General features: G+C 39.8%; 1 protein-coding gene across 3 annotated transcripts; it reads left to right on the plus strand.

The window, feature by feature from the left end:
* The first annotated feature begins 164 nt into the window (after positions 1-164).
* On the plus strand, positions 165-13,776 carry HNRNPM (heterogeneous nuclear ribonucleoprotein M). 3 transcript variants are annotated; one of them, XM_063357668.1, is made up of 13 exons: positions 165-303; positions 388-481; positions 2,968-3,165; positions 3,551-3,704; positions 4,717-4,766; positions 5,067-5,127; positions 7,143-7,244; positions 7,832-7,876; positions 8,282-8,356; positions 8,835-8,933; positions 10,989-11,770; positions 12,074-12,125; positions 13,026-13,776. In XM_063357668.1, the coding sequence occupies exons 2-13, from the start codon at positions 404-406 to the stop codon at positions 13,187-13,189; spliced, it is 1,860 nt and encodes a 619-aa protein (XP_063213738.1). In that variant the 5' UTR covers positions 165-303; positions 388-403; the 3' UTR covers positions 13,190-13,776. The 3 variants fall into 3 exon arrangements, with proteins under 3 accessions (XP_063213738.1, XP_063213740.1, XP_063213739.1); XM_063357670.1 differs by lacking the exon at positions 7,143-7,244 and having other exon boundaries at positions 258-303; XM_063357669.1 differs by lacking the exons at positions 165-303; positions 388-481 and adding an exon at positions 1,661-1,807.
* The last annotated feature ends 153 nt before the right edge of the window (positions 13,777-13,929 follow it).

Here is a 13,929-nt window from a genome sequence, read left to right on the forward strand (position 1 = left end):
AGGACAGGTCACATGAAGCGTGTGGTATTTTTCTTGGAGAATCGGGACTTAGTTCTGGTTGTTAGAACTTGTGAAACAGTTTAATCCTGTTAACACGTAAGAAATTATGGAATTCAAGTATTGAAGGCTTTATTGGGTAAGATTACATTTATTTTTGCTATTAGGGCTAACTAATGTGATTTGACTTTAAAAAAAACTAAAAGTTATTTTGTGTGTTTTGGGCTTTTACTTACTTTATTTCTTCTTTCTTCCCTCCTCTCCTCCCCGTTATTCGCCTGTGAAATCATCTCATCAGGGATGCGCGTAAGTTCACTTATGAATTTATAGCAAGAAATGAGGAAACTCTTAAAAATAAGCAATGTTCTTAGATGTCTTGTATCCCCACAGTGTTGTTGAATTCAAGATGGAAGAAAGCATGAAAAAGGCTGCAGAGGTTTTGAACAAGCATAGTCTTGGTGGAAGACCATTGAAAGTGAAAGAAGTAAGACGTGCATCTGTTCTTTCAGTATGTTGAATTTGAAGGTGAAGGGGTAGTTCTTAGTCAAGATGTATGGCTGACTCATTTGCAGATAAGAATAATGGACAAAAGGCAGGACGCATCAAACAGGGTGAAAAAAAGTCAGGTTTTTTTATTACCATCAGCATATACTCGAGTTTGAATGTGATTATTAAGACTGAACTTGATTTTAAGACCAGGTGCTGATGGTAGCAATGCAGAACTCGGACAAAGCAAGAGTTTGGCTTTAACTGCAGGTATACTTTCTTGTTTAGTGCCTTGAAGAAAAAACCTGCATAAGTATTGTTTGCTTTTCACTGACTTCCCTTTTAATTCTGCATCATGATGAATGTATTCTACAAAAAAAATTCCATGGAATAAGCTGGTTTCTGAAATACTTCAAAGATTGATTTCCATTTTAATGGCTTTGCTGTTGTCAACCAGTATGACGTGCTCAACCGTACCGTGAGTTAATTCTTAACCATTGGCAAGTTTAAAGTTTTATTCCAGCAGTTTGGAACCTGTAGCTGCATTGAAGGTTCAATTAAAAATAAAAAGGGGTTTACTTCAGTGTTAGCATTGACTCTTGGCCTTAGGGTACATGCACTATGTTCTTGGCTAAGCAGGCTTTGTGTTCTGTTGTGCCCTGCCCACTTAATGGTGAGGAGTGAAAGATCTCTGCATGAGTATAAGATAGGAAATATGTGTAGAAGGTCTGCCCTTAGTGACCCGCTTCTTGCTGTGGTCTGAGGAGCACTTGTGAAGAAGGATGGGGACAGCAAGTGGCAGCAATTCTCAGATCTCGCAGCTATTGTAAGTAATGAATTCTGGGAGAAGCAGCCTGCTCCTGGGCGCAAGCCATCTTCTCGCACTGTTGACCTCTTGCTACCCTTTAAAGGAAGGAAGAGGTGAAATGGAAGGTTAGAAAAGCATAGTGGCACCTGGGAGTCGTCAAGTACTGACTTCTCTAAGGGGACCTTGGAAGAAAATGCTACTGACAGTGGGCCGTGTCTGGGTCAGCTTTCCTGTTAATGATATACCATTAGTACTGGAAGTCAGGTTGCCCTTTGGTACCAGTCCTTGAGAAGAAGTGGTTGTAATTTGCCCAGCTCTTCATGAAACTGTTGTCATACTGGAATATTTCTACCTGTGTGACACAGAACAGAAGTGATACTTAAATTGGTGAAGAAGCATTTTATCAGTATTAGGGACTTTAGCAATGCTTCCCCCAGCCAAGAGTCCCAGTCTGACTGCGTGGCATGAATTAAGTTATTGTGGATGACCATCGGCATCAGTTTTGCCAGCTGTCTGGTATGTACCTCTCCTTGTTGGCTGTCTCACTGCTGAGGAGCATGAAGGCCTTCCAGTGACATACTAAAAATCTACGTCAGAATAGATAAAGCTCTTTGCCCGATCAGGAGGCTTTAGTTTGTATGACAACCACTCCTGGCTTTCTATTGGAGCTAATCTTGTTTTAAGCAATACCTTATTTTACTAGTGAAATAGGAAATTTAAATTGAGAAGTGACTTGTATTCACTTTAATGTGTTCTCCACCTCAGACTACTACAATTTTCTGTAGTTGAAATAATCATGTGAAAGCTACCTTTCTCCTGTTTTCAAAATGTGCTATTGTTTAGTCTTAAAATTCAGATCAAGATTCAAATTAATTCAAATAGCTTTTATTTTTAAAGCATCTGTATTTCTGACTAATTAATTCTATTTGACATTTCACTTTCTTCAGCAGCCTTGCAGCGCTGGTGCATTTTGCTCACTGAATACAGTGTGACATTTCCAACCTGAGTAACATGAGTTCACCTTGTATGGTGAAGGTGCTTACCTTCACTTTCAGTATAAAGTGAAGTGACAATAATTAATCTTATCTCCTTCCTTGAATTCTTCATCCTATGCTTCATGTTCTCTAGCATGAGAGATTATGTAGTAATAGGGGGATACGTTAAAAGGGTTTTTTTGGGTTAGAAAAGCTGTGTGGGGGTAAAAAAAATAGAAGTATTGCATAAAGCAATCTTCTTGAAATTTTACATGCTTTATCTTGTCTTGTAAAGAAATCCAAGTGCAAGGTAAAGGAATTGGTGCATTGTTTTGAAGATGCCAAGAGTTAGTTGGCATTTGTCTTCCAAAACCTCTCCAATGCTATTCTGGGTTTATCTGTTTCAAAGACTGATGTAACTGTGAGGTTTATTGTTGGTATTGAATAATAGATAAACACTTTCAGAATCCGGGGAAATGCATGAGTAGGCATTGCTTGAAGGGTGCTGCCATATCGGTTAAAAGAAAATAAATTAGTGGATGGCAATGATATGTGAAGTAGTTGGCTGGAAATCTATAGGGAGCAGACAGTCCTGTAGAAAGGGAAATCCCTTCTCCTTATGATTGTTTTAGTCGTACCGCTAAATGCCTGGAGTTTAGTGGAGTACAGAGGGAACCGAGTACGTTGTTTCTGTTTTGGCAGGATCCCGACGGCGAGCATGCCAGGAGAGCAATGCAGAAGGTGATGGCAGCAGCTGGTGGAATGGGTATTGGTCCAGGCCCAGGCGGCCCCGGCATGATCAATATCCCACCCAGTATACTCAACAATCCCAACATACCCAACGAGATCATTCATGCCCTACAGGCAGGGAGACTTGGAAGCACTGTCTTTGTTGCAAATGTAAGTGCTGTGTAATCTGTGAACGGAATATCTGGGTCTTAACTGAGTTAAAACTAATGAATTGGAAGAAAAACCTTAGACTTTCAGCTCTGTTCCAATGAAACTGAGTAGTAACTTATTTTGTGTCTAGTCTTGTTGATTCTCTGTGCTAGTGAATTTGTAAATTAAGATGTATCCTATATGTTACAGTGTCTGTTAATTTGTATTTCTGAACAAAGCCAAGAACATTGCATTAAGCACTGTAGCATTCTTTATACTATTTAAATGTTATCCTATCTCTGTGAAGACCCTTTGTTTCTTAAGATTGCTGATATTGGGAAAGGAAATGTAAAGCTGTTTTTTGATGGAAATCTTTCTCATACTTCCAATATCCCTTGTCTTCCAGTTGGATTACAAGGTTGGTTGGAAGAAACTGAAAGAAGTATTCAGCATGGCTGGCGTCGTGGTTCGGGCTGACATTCTAGAAGATAAAGATGGCAAAAGTCGTGGGATCGGCACCGTCACTTTTGAGCAAGCTATAGAGGCTGTTCAGGCTATATGTATCCTTGAAGATTAATGATGGTAAATAGTAGGCAAATAATTTGGTAAATGAAGCGGGATGAAAATATAAACTGTAGTATTACAAGTGAGGATATTGCCATGTCACAGTAAGTCAAGCCTTTGCAGTGGATAGAAAACATAAGGAAAACTGAAAAAGAGGAAAAAAAAGTCCATCTTGAAAGAATTGGTGCTGTTTGATGAGGATCGTTTATAAAGTGGATTCTCTTTCCTGTGTGGATATATGCGTCTCTAGCCCAAATAGTAAATTTCTGTCTCTAGGTTGTAGCTAGTATTAAAATGCAATTTCTGAGAAAACATTTGTCTTAAATTCCTGTGATGGAGGTAAAGAAGGAATGCAACCGATGCATTTGCAATGTGAGATGGCTTGACCGAGTGTATTCCTTTTGCTCCCTGTATCCTTACACTGTGCAAGCAACGGTTTGCTACATAGCCATCCACAAAAACCAAAATGAACAGCAGCGAAGTACAGATGCTATGTGTGTGATCTCTCAGCTTGTGGCTATGTTATGGAAAGGAGGAAAACCCCAAGTTTTTCTTTTGGTACGGATGTTAATTCCATTTGCACATGCATCTAAAGTTAATCCCTGTGGGAGGAAGGCTTATACAAATTTCACATGATTCATTAGCATGGCGTACTTTAAAATTTGGCTATTTGTTGATTTGGAAATGTTGAGAACTCTTACATATTTTCTCCTGTTGTAAATGGCTAAAGTTACTGATGAAACATTTAAACACCTAGGCTGGTTTGGAGTCACGTTTTGAGGGATCTCTTAATGAACTTAATCTCAACCTGAAGACTGTTTTTTAACTTGTGTTTTAAGCCATTCTTTGAATATTCAGTTATTTGGATTCAAAGCTTTTAGTTTTGGAGAAGGCAGAAATATTTTTGCTAATCTGACTGTGTTTTTGCACTCTGCATCAGAGAGCACTTTAAACCTTTAAGACTTTGTGGTTCTAGTACGTGAACAATGATCCTTAATGAAGTGATAGCGATGTTTAATGGGCAGCTGCTGTTTGACAGACCGATGCATGTAAAAATGGTAAGTGTGCTCAAATTCTCGCTGCTTTTTGAACTGGTGATTGTGCTCCCGATTTTGGATGATGTGTGGTTTCAAGGTTGGGCAGAGATACTGGGAGGGGGGAATGTGTGACTTGCCTAATTCCTTGTGATGTCAACTCATGGCATTGGGGAAGGTTAATTCTGATTATTTTGCTAAAAACCAATCATAAATACAGTGAAGATTGCTTTAGCTTTAAGTTTCTGTGTCTTAATTAAAAAAAAAAAAAGGCAAGGAATAATTTCTTTTCTCACAAACTTTAATGTATTGAATTGTGTTTAGGATGAACGAGCCTTTCCCAAAGGAGACTTCTTTCCTCCAGAGCGACCCCAACAACTTCCTCGTAAGTCTCTCCTGCATGACTGAACATGTTATGTTTTTATTTTGCTGTTCAGCCACTGGGACTCGATCCCAGCCCTAGTACAACTCTGGTTGCAACTTTGGAAAGCTGGGATCCAAATGGTCCGAATAATATCAAAGGGGGAAATAGTAAAGAAGAGCTGCTCAGTCTTATATTTTTTTTTGGCTACTTTTTTCAGCTCATAGCTAGGAGCTTGTCTATAAGCATTATCCCATTCACATTCTCAAGGCTTCCAAATCTCTCAATTGCAATTCAAAGACCCCAATGCCTTGTAAAATTACTGTTAATAGTGGGATTTAATGGAAACGTAATTAATCAGTCAATAGGGAAAAGTGTGCCTCCTTTTACCTGATGGTATTCTGGGTATCTGATGTTTTTCCTTCAATTGGAAAGGCTGAACTGAGGACCTGAGACTCTTACAAGTCTTCAGGTTTCTAAAGGGGATGTTATCAATGTATATAAATATCAGAAGGGAGGGTATAAAGAAGAGGGAGTCAGGCTCTTTTCCATGGTGCCCAGTGACAGGGCATGAGGCAGTATGCAGAAACTGAAACACGGGAGACTCCATCTCAATATAAGGAAACAAATTACTGCGAGGGTGGGTGAGTACTGGAACAACAGGTTGCCCGGAGCGGCTGTGGAGTCTCCATCCTTGGAGATACTCAAAAGCTGTCTGTATATGGGTCCTGGGCATCCAGCTCTGTGTGGCCCTGCTTGAGCCTGGGGTTGGAGCAGATGATCTCCAAAAGTCCCTTCCAACCTCAGCCTGGCTGTAATGAGATACTGAAAGTATTGAACAGGAAGAGTCTGGGTTGGAAGGGAAGAACTGGAGGTGGGAGAACACAGGCTTAATTTGTTTAAATACAGCAAAAATGTAAAGCGTGGCTGTTAATGTAACTGTTAATTCAGCCAGTTGCTCTTTTCTTAGGCATGGGAGCCAAACCTGTTGTGTGCTGCCAACTTGCACAATTTTAGTGGTCATTAATCGGTCCATCCCTTAATTAGTTCAGTTTTCTGTGTATCTGTCAAAGCCTTTCTCAGCAGCAGTATTGTTACTGGGTTTTATTGCTGCCTTGACTTTCTATAATGGTATGCCTCTCTTTTTTTTTTTTCAAGAGAAAGTCATTGGGTTCCAATTTAATTACCTTTGTATAAAGCTTGATAAATACAAACGGAAGCCTGTTTCTTGGCCTTTATGGGGGTGGGGAAGGGGTATCTTGTGTTGCTTTAAAACAAGGTTCAACACTTGCTGTGTTTATTATGCTGAGCTGTACATGAGGAAGTCCTCTTCTCGTAGGCAAAGAATGCCATTAAGCTGTTGTTTCATGCAAGTGCAAGCAGAGAACTCTTTTCTTCCTGATTGACTATAAGGAAAATATGAGGGCTCTTTCTTCTTTCTTTGGACTGGGGAATCCGTAATTCATTTGGGTACAGGGAGATTCAAAATTATGCCTGGGAATGATATATTTTGTTTGCTCAGAGAAGAGGCTGGCTGTGTGCTCTGAATTCTATAGGTGGCTATCATAATGATAGGTTGAACTTTGTGGTTAAATTCTTACCTACAAGGGAAGAACCTTGGCAAAGGTGGAAATAAGCCATTTCTCAATCAAGGGTAATATTGTGCAAAGGTTAGAAGATCTTAATACTAAATTGCCCACTCTATTCTCCTTAGATTGAGGAGTTGCACAAAATAAGCAGTGTTCTAGCCAGTTATTTTTCAGGAGTCAGCTTAAAACCAACCAACCAAGCAAGTTTTCTCAGTAGTAAGATGGAAAATGGATTATGAGGAAAAAAAAAATATTTGAGAGAGTTTTTAGTATATTTCAAAACACATCAACTCTGAATTTACTATACATTTTCATGCTTTAAGTACACACCCCAAAGTGGGAACACAGCAAGCTTTTTGGAGAATGGAAGTCAATTACTTAAGAATAAAACTTGCTGTTTTGTCAAACTATGGAAAGAAGGCTTTTTTGATATCTGAATATTTTCTTCAGATGGTCTTGGTGGTATTGGCATGGGATTAGGACCTGGAGGTCAACCTATTGATGCAAATCATTTAAACAAAGGCATGGGAATGGGCAACATGGGACCTGGAGGTAAGAAGATTACTCCTATGCTTTTGTTTCATGAGAGCTTTAAGCTGTGTAGAAGGTAGATAGCTTTGTTCTGCCTACACAAAAAGTTGAAGTGTATTAGGAGTGTTAAAGCCAAATGAGTTTTTGTTGAGCAAAGTAATGAGCTTGATAATGGAAACTTGAATTTAACCAACTACTCCATTTTTTTTTTCACTGTGGTCAAGGCACAGCTCTCATTTTCTGACTCTTGAGCATGAGCAGCAGACACTGCAAATATACATTAAACTTTTAAAACCATCTGTCACTTTTAACACTTATTAGTGGGCTTGCAAATCTTTGTTTAGGACATGTTTAAATAGCACAAGTTTTAAAGAGCCACCTAAAAAGTAGCACACATTCAGCTTTCAATTTATAAACGCCTATGGGTTTTTCCCCTTTGCTGCTTCATTTTCTAGAAGGAATGTTGCAATCTACTCAGAGTTATCACATGTAAGCTCTTCAGTCCAAACAGTGGACATGTTGTGTGGTCTCTATTTCTACAGCCAGTCTAATGGCTGAACTCTTGTAGAATGACGTCTGCTATATAAAGCTTTCTCTTTTATTTTGAGGAATGGGAATGGAAGGCATGGGCTTTGGAATGAATAAAATGGGAGGTAAGCTGTGGTTTTTTGACACGTATATAGCTTGGGCTTTCTGTGAGTCATGTAAATGTAGCCATATATGCCTAGCAGGCATTTGTGTTCTTTGAAATCATCAATTTAGTACTAACTTGCTCTTTTTTTAGTATTAATAAAACTGCTTTAGGTGTATGGGGAAGGGTTAATACCTCAGCTAAAACATGACCAATGTATTTTTTTGTTGTGTGACTTGTTAAAACTGCCCTTGTTTTAGGAGGTACGGCGTGACCAAATTCTGACCAAATTTTGTTTTGTGAATCCGTGATACAGAATTATCTTGGTGCCTGTGGAAATGTTGTGTGAAAGCGGCTTATGTGGGTGAAGTGTAGTGTTAAGTTGAAATGCATTGCTAAAGAAATCCTGAAAAATATTTTCTTTTAGGAATGGAAGGTCCTTTCGGTGGCATGGAAAACATTGGTCGCTTCCCAGCTGGAATGAACATGGGCAGAATGAGTGGTAGGTGCTCCTCTTTTGTATATCCAACTCCTGACTTGTCTTCTCTGAAAGTGTAACCCTGGAGAGACTCTTTAGGCTAGTCATTTTCCTCTCCTCAGCTTTTATTGGAAAAAATTAAAAGCTTACAGCTGACACGGTGACCACAAGTCACTTGTGGCCTTGGACCTGTAGAAAACAAGTGATTTGTTGAGGTTGTCTTGAAGGACTAGTTTAGAAAGAGATAAACTGCTCTCTATCTGTGTTCACCGGAAAGACTTCTCCAGAGCAAAGTGGCTGCCTCAAATGTGTTTGTCCGTATTGCGATAAGTCCTGCTTTCCCCTGGGTTTTTGGACCCAAGAAGACATGATAAAATGATCAGGGGAATGTAATAAAAAACTTGCCTTGCTGTTAATCTTTAAAAATTATGCCTGTATTAAAAGGTTCTCTCAAGAGTCATTTAGACACGCTGAAGGAACATCTCAAACTTAATCTTTTCAGAGATGGATCGTGCCATGGGTGGAGGATTTGAAAGAGAATTTGGAAGAAATGAAATGGGAATGTCTCGTAGTTTTGGAGAGACCTTGGAGAGAGGAATAGGTAAGTACACTACGCTAAGTACTTTTACTACCTGCTTTTCATACCTGAAGTGTACATAAAAATTGTGTATGTTTTGTTATAGCAAAATAGATGATATTTTATTAGTTTAGTTTTTCTCAGACTCCTAAGAGCTGTACAGAAGGCAGTGGATACACTAGTAGCGATCTGTGGGGCTGTGTAATGGAATTTCAGATGTGACAGCAAACCTTCTGACAGTCTTTAACACGCTGCCTTGTGTCTCGAAACTTCATTCACAGTCTTAACACTTAAAGCAGCAATTCAGTTGTGGTCACACTGCTTTTTTTTTTAATAGCACAATACAATAAAAACATTTTTGAGAGGGATAATCTTTAAATAGATAAGCAATATTATGCATTAAGACACTTCTCAAAAAGGGTTACTAGAAGACTAGAAAAAAATAATTTTAGACTGTCGGCTTCTCTGGCAGCTGTCCGTTTTTTTAAATGCTACTGGTAAGACACTAAACTTTTTTCAGTGAAAACAAAGTCCTGCTCCTTCCTGCTGCCTTTATAACATTTAATTTCCTAACAAGTTGCCCAATGACTCTGGAAATATTGGACTATTTCAGTAATGAAGTACTTGAAACTGCAGAATTTCTGAGACAAAGTAGGCAGACCACCCCCCTTCCCAATTTACATAATTGATTTTATTTGCTTAGTGACTGAATCACAACATTTAATAACCAAGAGTTGGCTCTGCCTGCACAGGATTAGCCCTTTTCTGGAAGACTCTAAAAACAAATGCACAATGCTGCTGGCTTTCAGATGAAGAAATACTAAATGTTTATTGCTGTTGTTTCTTCATTTTTAAAAAAAAAAAAAAGCCAACTTGCTTGCACAAGTACAAATGGCATGTAACCCAAAACCATTCTGTGTTATTTAAGATACTACTGAAGCTTGAAATACTGAAGCAGGATGAGAGATATCCGTAAATGTGGCTGCTTCAGTTTTCTTGAGCATAGGCTCACCTTAGGGTTATATATCTTGTTTCTCTTCATGAAGTATACATAAATAATTAAAGTATACGCTTCCTTCAAGGCTTTTTTCCCCTCAGATAAGTATAAAATTCAAGATTTTTTCTTTTTTTTTTTACCCGGCTGCAGTGCTAAACTTGAATTGACAGATAAGCTAAAATCCTTCATACAAGAGCAAAATGGTGTAAACTGTTCCTTTTCACTGCAGGAAATAAGACTCCGTAGCAGAGTCAGGACAACTCAGCCAAGGGATTTTATGAAACAAATAGCGAAACCCTCTTCTTGCTTGTGTCTTATGGCACAGGCAACCTTTTTACATTTCTTTCCACATTAGAGGGCCAAGCATGTGTTGTGGCTTTATAATGGCCGTCGTGCTGTGGTTCTTACATCAAATTTGTGTACTTTTTCTTGGAGCTCTGGCAATAAGAGGGCTCTTAAATTTGGGCAAGCTTTTCTTGTAAAAGTCTCCCTGGCTTGGCAGAAGCAATCTGAGTTGCGTGGCAAGGATGATCTGACTTCAGTCCTCTTCCAAGCAATCTGGATTTGAACCGTAATTTCAGTTACTAAATTATTATTACTCTTGCTGTGTAATCCCCCGTGTACCACACAGGAGCAGTAATCTTACAGCGAGCAGTAAGATTATACTTAAAATACTATTTTTGCCACCTAATCTTCCCCTAGGTTTGCATATGCCTCCAAAATTTTCTCCTTTTGTGTGGGTTGTTTTTTTTTTTTTTTTGGAAGGCTTTATTTGTGTGTACAGAAATTAAACTCCTAGTGAAAGGATAAACGTTTCTCCATCCCAACTATAGCATGTGGTCCGAGATGACTGCGCCCTTGAATCATGTGTTGTAGTCATGATGGTCTGCGTAATCAACAGTACTCTTACTAACATCTGAAATAAAAACTTTGTTTCATATTCTGCAGCAAGAGAGCACACAGTTTGCAGTCACTTTTCAGAACGATGATGAAGTTTAAAGCATTTCAGTTGTGTAAGCATGCATTAGGGCTTTTTTTTGTGTCCTTGTATGATTACTGATAATCTCTGTGTTGTGTTCCAGGTGGTGGAAATGCCAGCATTCCTGGGATTGAGAGGATGGCACCTGGCATTGATCGTATGGGCTCGGGAATAGAAAGAATACCTTCTGGGATGGGGCATGGGATGGAGAGAGTAGGGTCAGAAATAGACAGGATGGGGCTCGTTTTGGATCGCATGAGTTCCAATGTGGAGCGAATGGGTTCAGGAATTGACCGAATGGCCCCTCTGGGCATAGATCACATCGCTCCTAACATCGAGAGGATGGGCCCAGCTATCGAGAGAATGGGGTCTGGCATAGAGAGGATGGGGTCTGGCATAGGCTTTGGTATTGAGAGAATGGGTGCTGCCATCGACCGCGTCGGCACCACTATGGACAGAATGGGATCAGGTGTAGAACGTATGGGTTCTGGCATGGATAGGATGGGTATAGGGATGGAGCGTATGGTCCCTGCTGGAATGGGAACTGGAATGGGTCAGGTGATAGAGAGAATGCCAGCTGGTTTGGATCGCATAGGTGCCACTCCTATGGAAAGAATAGGAATAGATCGTATGGGTGCTGCTGGCATGGAGAGAATGGGCTTGGAGCGCATTGGAGCCACTAATATGGAGAGAATGGGTCCTGCTATGGGACAGGGCATGGGAGCAGGCATAGATCGAATGGGACTTGCAATGGGAAGCAATTTTGAAAGAACAATGGACATGGAACGTGGAAACTTTGCAGGCAATTTTGCAGGCTCCCTTGGAGGAACTGGAGGACCTGCAGCTGGGGTGGCCAGAAAAGCCTGTCAGATATTTGTGAGAAACGTGAGTAGCCTTCTTCCTACCTCTCCTTCCTCCTGAAATGAATTGGTACTGATGTGTTGATCTCATCTGTGCTCGGTTAACTTCAGTCAGAATATCCAATATTGGATGCTGACAGAGGTGAAGTTAGGTTGGCTTTTGTGAGTTGAAGCCATTTCCTTAATGGGAGAAGAGCTCTGCATCTGTAAATGAAGATGCCAAACAGTGGCTGTCCCCGGGTGGAAAATGTGGTTTTTGAAGAGTTGGCAGCACTTGCAAGTTCTTCAGCAGATCCTCAGTAATGGTCTGTTCTTCTCTTTTTCACAGCTGCCTTTTGATTTTACATGGAAAATGCTGAAAGATAAATTTAATGAATGTGGTAAGTTACTTCATCACTGATAATTACTGAGACTTGAATATGAATTAAAACAGTAACTCCTGGATCTGTATGTCCCTGACACTAGTATCTTAACGAAAATTTCACTCAGACTTACTGAAATACTAGATCATTACATTGACGGGTGTTGTGAGGATGTTTACCATCCCTGTTATACCAGCAAGAGTTCTGCAGTGTTGAAAAGAAATGAATTCTGGCCAGCTGATAACCCAATTAACACATGCTTTTTTTTTCCTTGAGCATCTGTTCCCTTCTCCAACTCAGGGGCTGGGTTTATCATGTAGCCTCTTTGGAGTTGCAGAAAGAGGTAGGAATAAAGATAGGGAAGTCCTGAGAACTGCTGAAAAGCACCTGCACAGATTCTTTATATCTAAATGAACATAGTTGTCTGGGAAAACTGGCCTTAAATTATTAAAAAATAAAATATATATTCTGAATTCAGCTACTGACTGTTGAACGTGCTGTTCAGCTTCAGGATGTTTTTTGATGGCAGCCGTTGCTGTGCTCAGACCTTGCTCCCTAATATCTCGTGCTTCTTGTCCGATGGCAAAAACCAAGTCCCAGCCTCATCAGTTGTGATGCCAAGTGTGTGTTCACGAGTTAGACAGGGCTCGTTAACTTGTGTTTTCCTCCATTCATCTGCTGCTCGTGCTGCTGCTCGAGTGAGAATTGAGAGGAATGGTTTGAATTAATTCCCCTCTCAAACCAGGAACACTTCTTTTAAAACAATGATTTGGTAAAGCTCTCCCGCAGCTTTAAGTTTCACAGTAGCGGTAGATTCTAAAGGTATATTTTCTGTGTCTTGAGGTAGAGGACTATGACTTGATAGAGAATTACGGAGCACCTGCTAGGTTAAACCAGACCCTTTCTTTTCTTTTCAAGGTCATGTGCTGTATGCTGATATCAAGATGGAGAATGGGAAGTCAAAAGGCTGTGGTGTGGTTAGATTTGAGTCCCCAGAAGTAGCTGAGCGAGCCTGCCGTATGATGAATGGGATACAGCTCCGTGGGAGGGAGATTGATGTGCGAATTGATAGAAATGCTTAAGTAGTTGCCTTTTTAACACTGAAACCAGATTTTTGAATTTGTATTTTTTCTTGTTAACCATTTTAATTTGACTGGATGTAAAGGTGTTAAAACAATTCAGTTGCTTTCTGGAGTAATTTTAATTACTTTTTTAACAAATGGATTTCCATTTTACTGTTTTTTGCATTGAAACTGCAATGTGCACAATCTTTTTTTGTAGTTGTGGCATCTTGTTGACATTACAGATGTAAACAGTATGACTTTGATAATAAATGCAAGTTAAAGATTTCAGTCACAGCATCCGTTACTGGCAGCCCATCCTATGCTTGCAAAACTATCTGTAAACTGAGCTCAGTAAACTAGAATTTGTATTCTCTTGTGAAGTGTCAAGAAAGAATGTTCCTCATGGTTGTCGGTTTATGACGGTATGAATTGGGCTTTAAAATGGTGCATTTGTGTTAGTGTTTGAATGTCTTTGGGGTGTGTGGGCCTTCCCTTTCCTGTATTCAGACCTAATCCATGACCACTCTTAGCAGAAGGCTGATAGCTTAATTTTTCTCCAGTGGCAATGCTGATTTTAAAAAAGAAATAAATAAAATATCCTCTACCTTCAGCTGTGTCAGTGCCATTCTGGAGGCCTGAACTGAAAAGGGATTTAAAAACCTGATATTTTTTTTTTTTTTTAATGGGGAGCATTTCAGCAGGGGCCATGCACCCAGGTGTACTGGTTCCAGCTGAAAGGCAGATGTCAGCTTTTCCTG

The sequence above is a fragment of the Chroicocephalus ridibundus genome, chromosome 22, assembly GCF_963924245.1.
Source record: "Chroicocephalus ridibundus chromosome 22, bChrRid1.1, whole genome shotgun sequence".
NCBI lineage: Eukaryota > Metazoa > Chordata > Aves > Charadriiformes > Laridae > Chroicocephalus > Chroicocephalus ridibundus.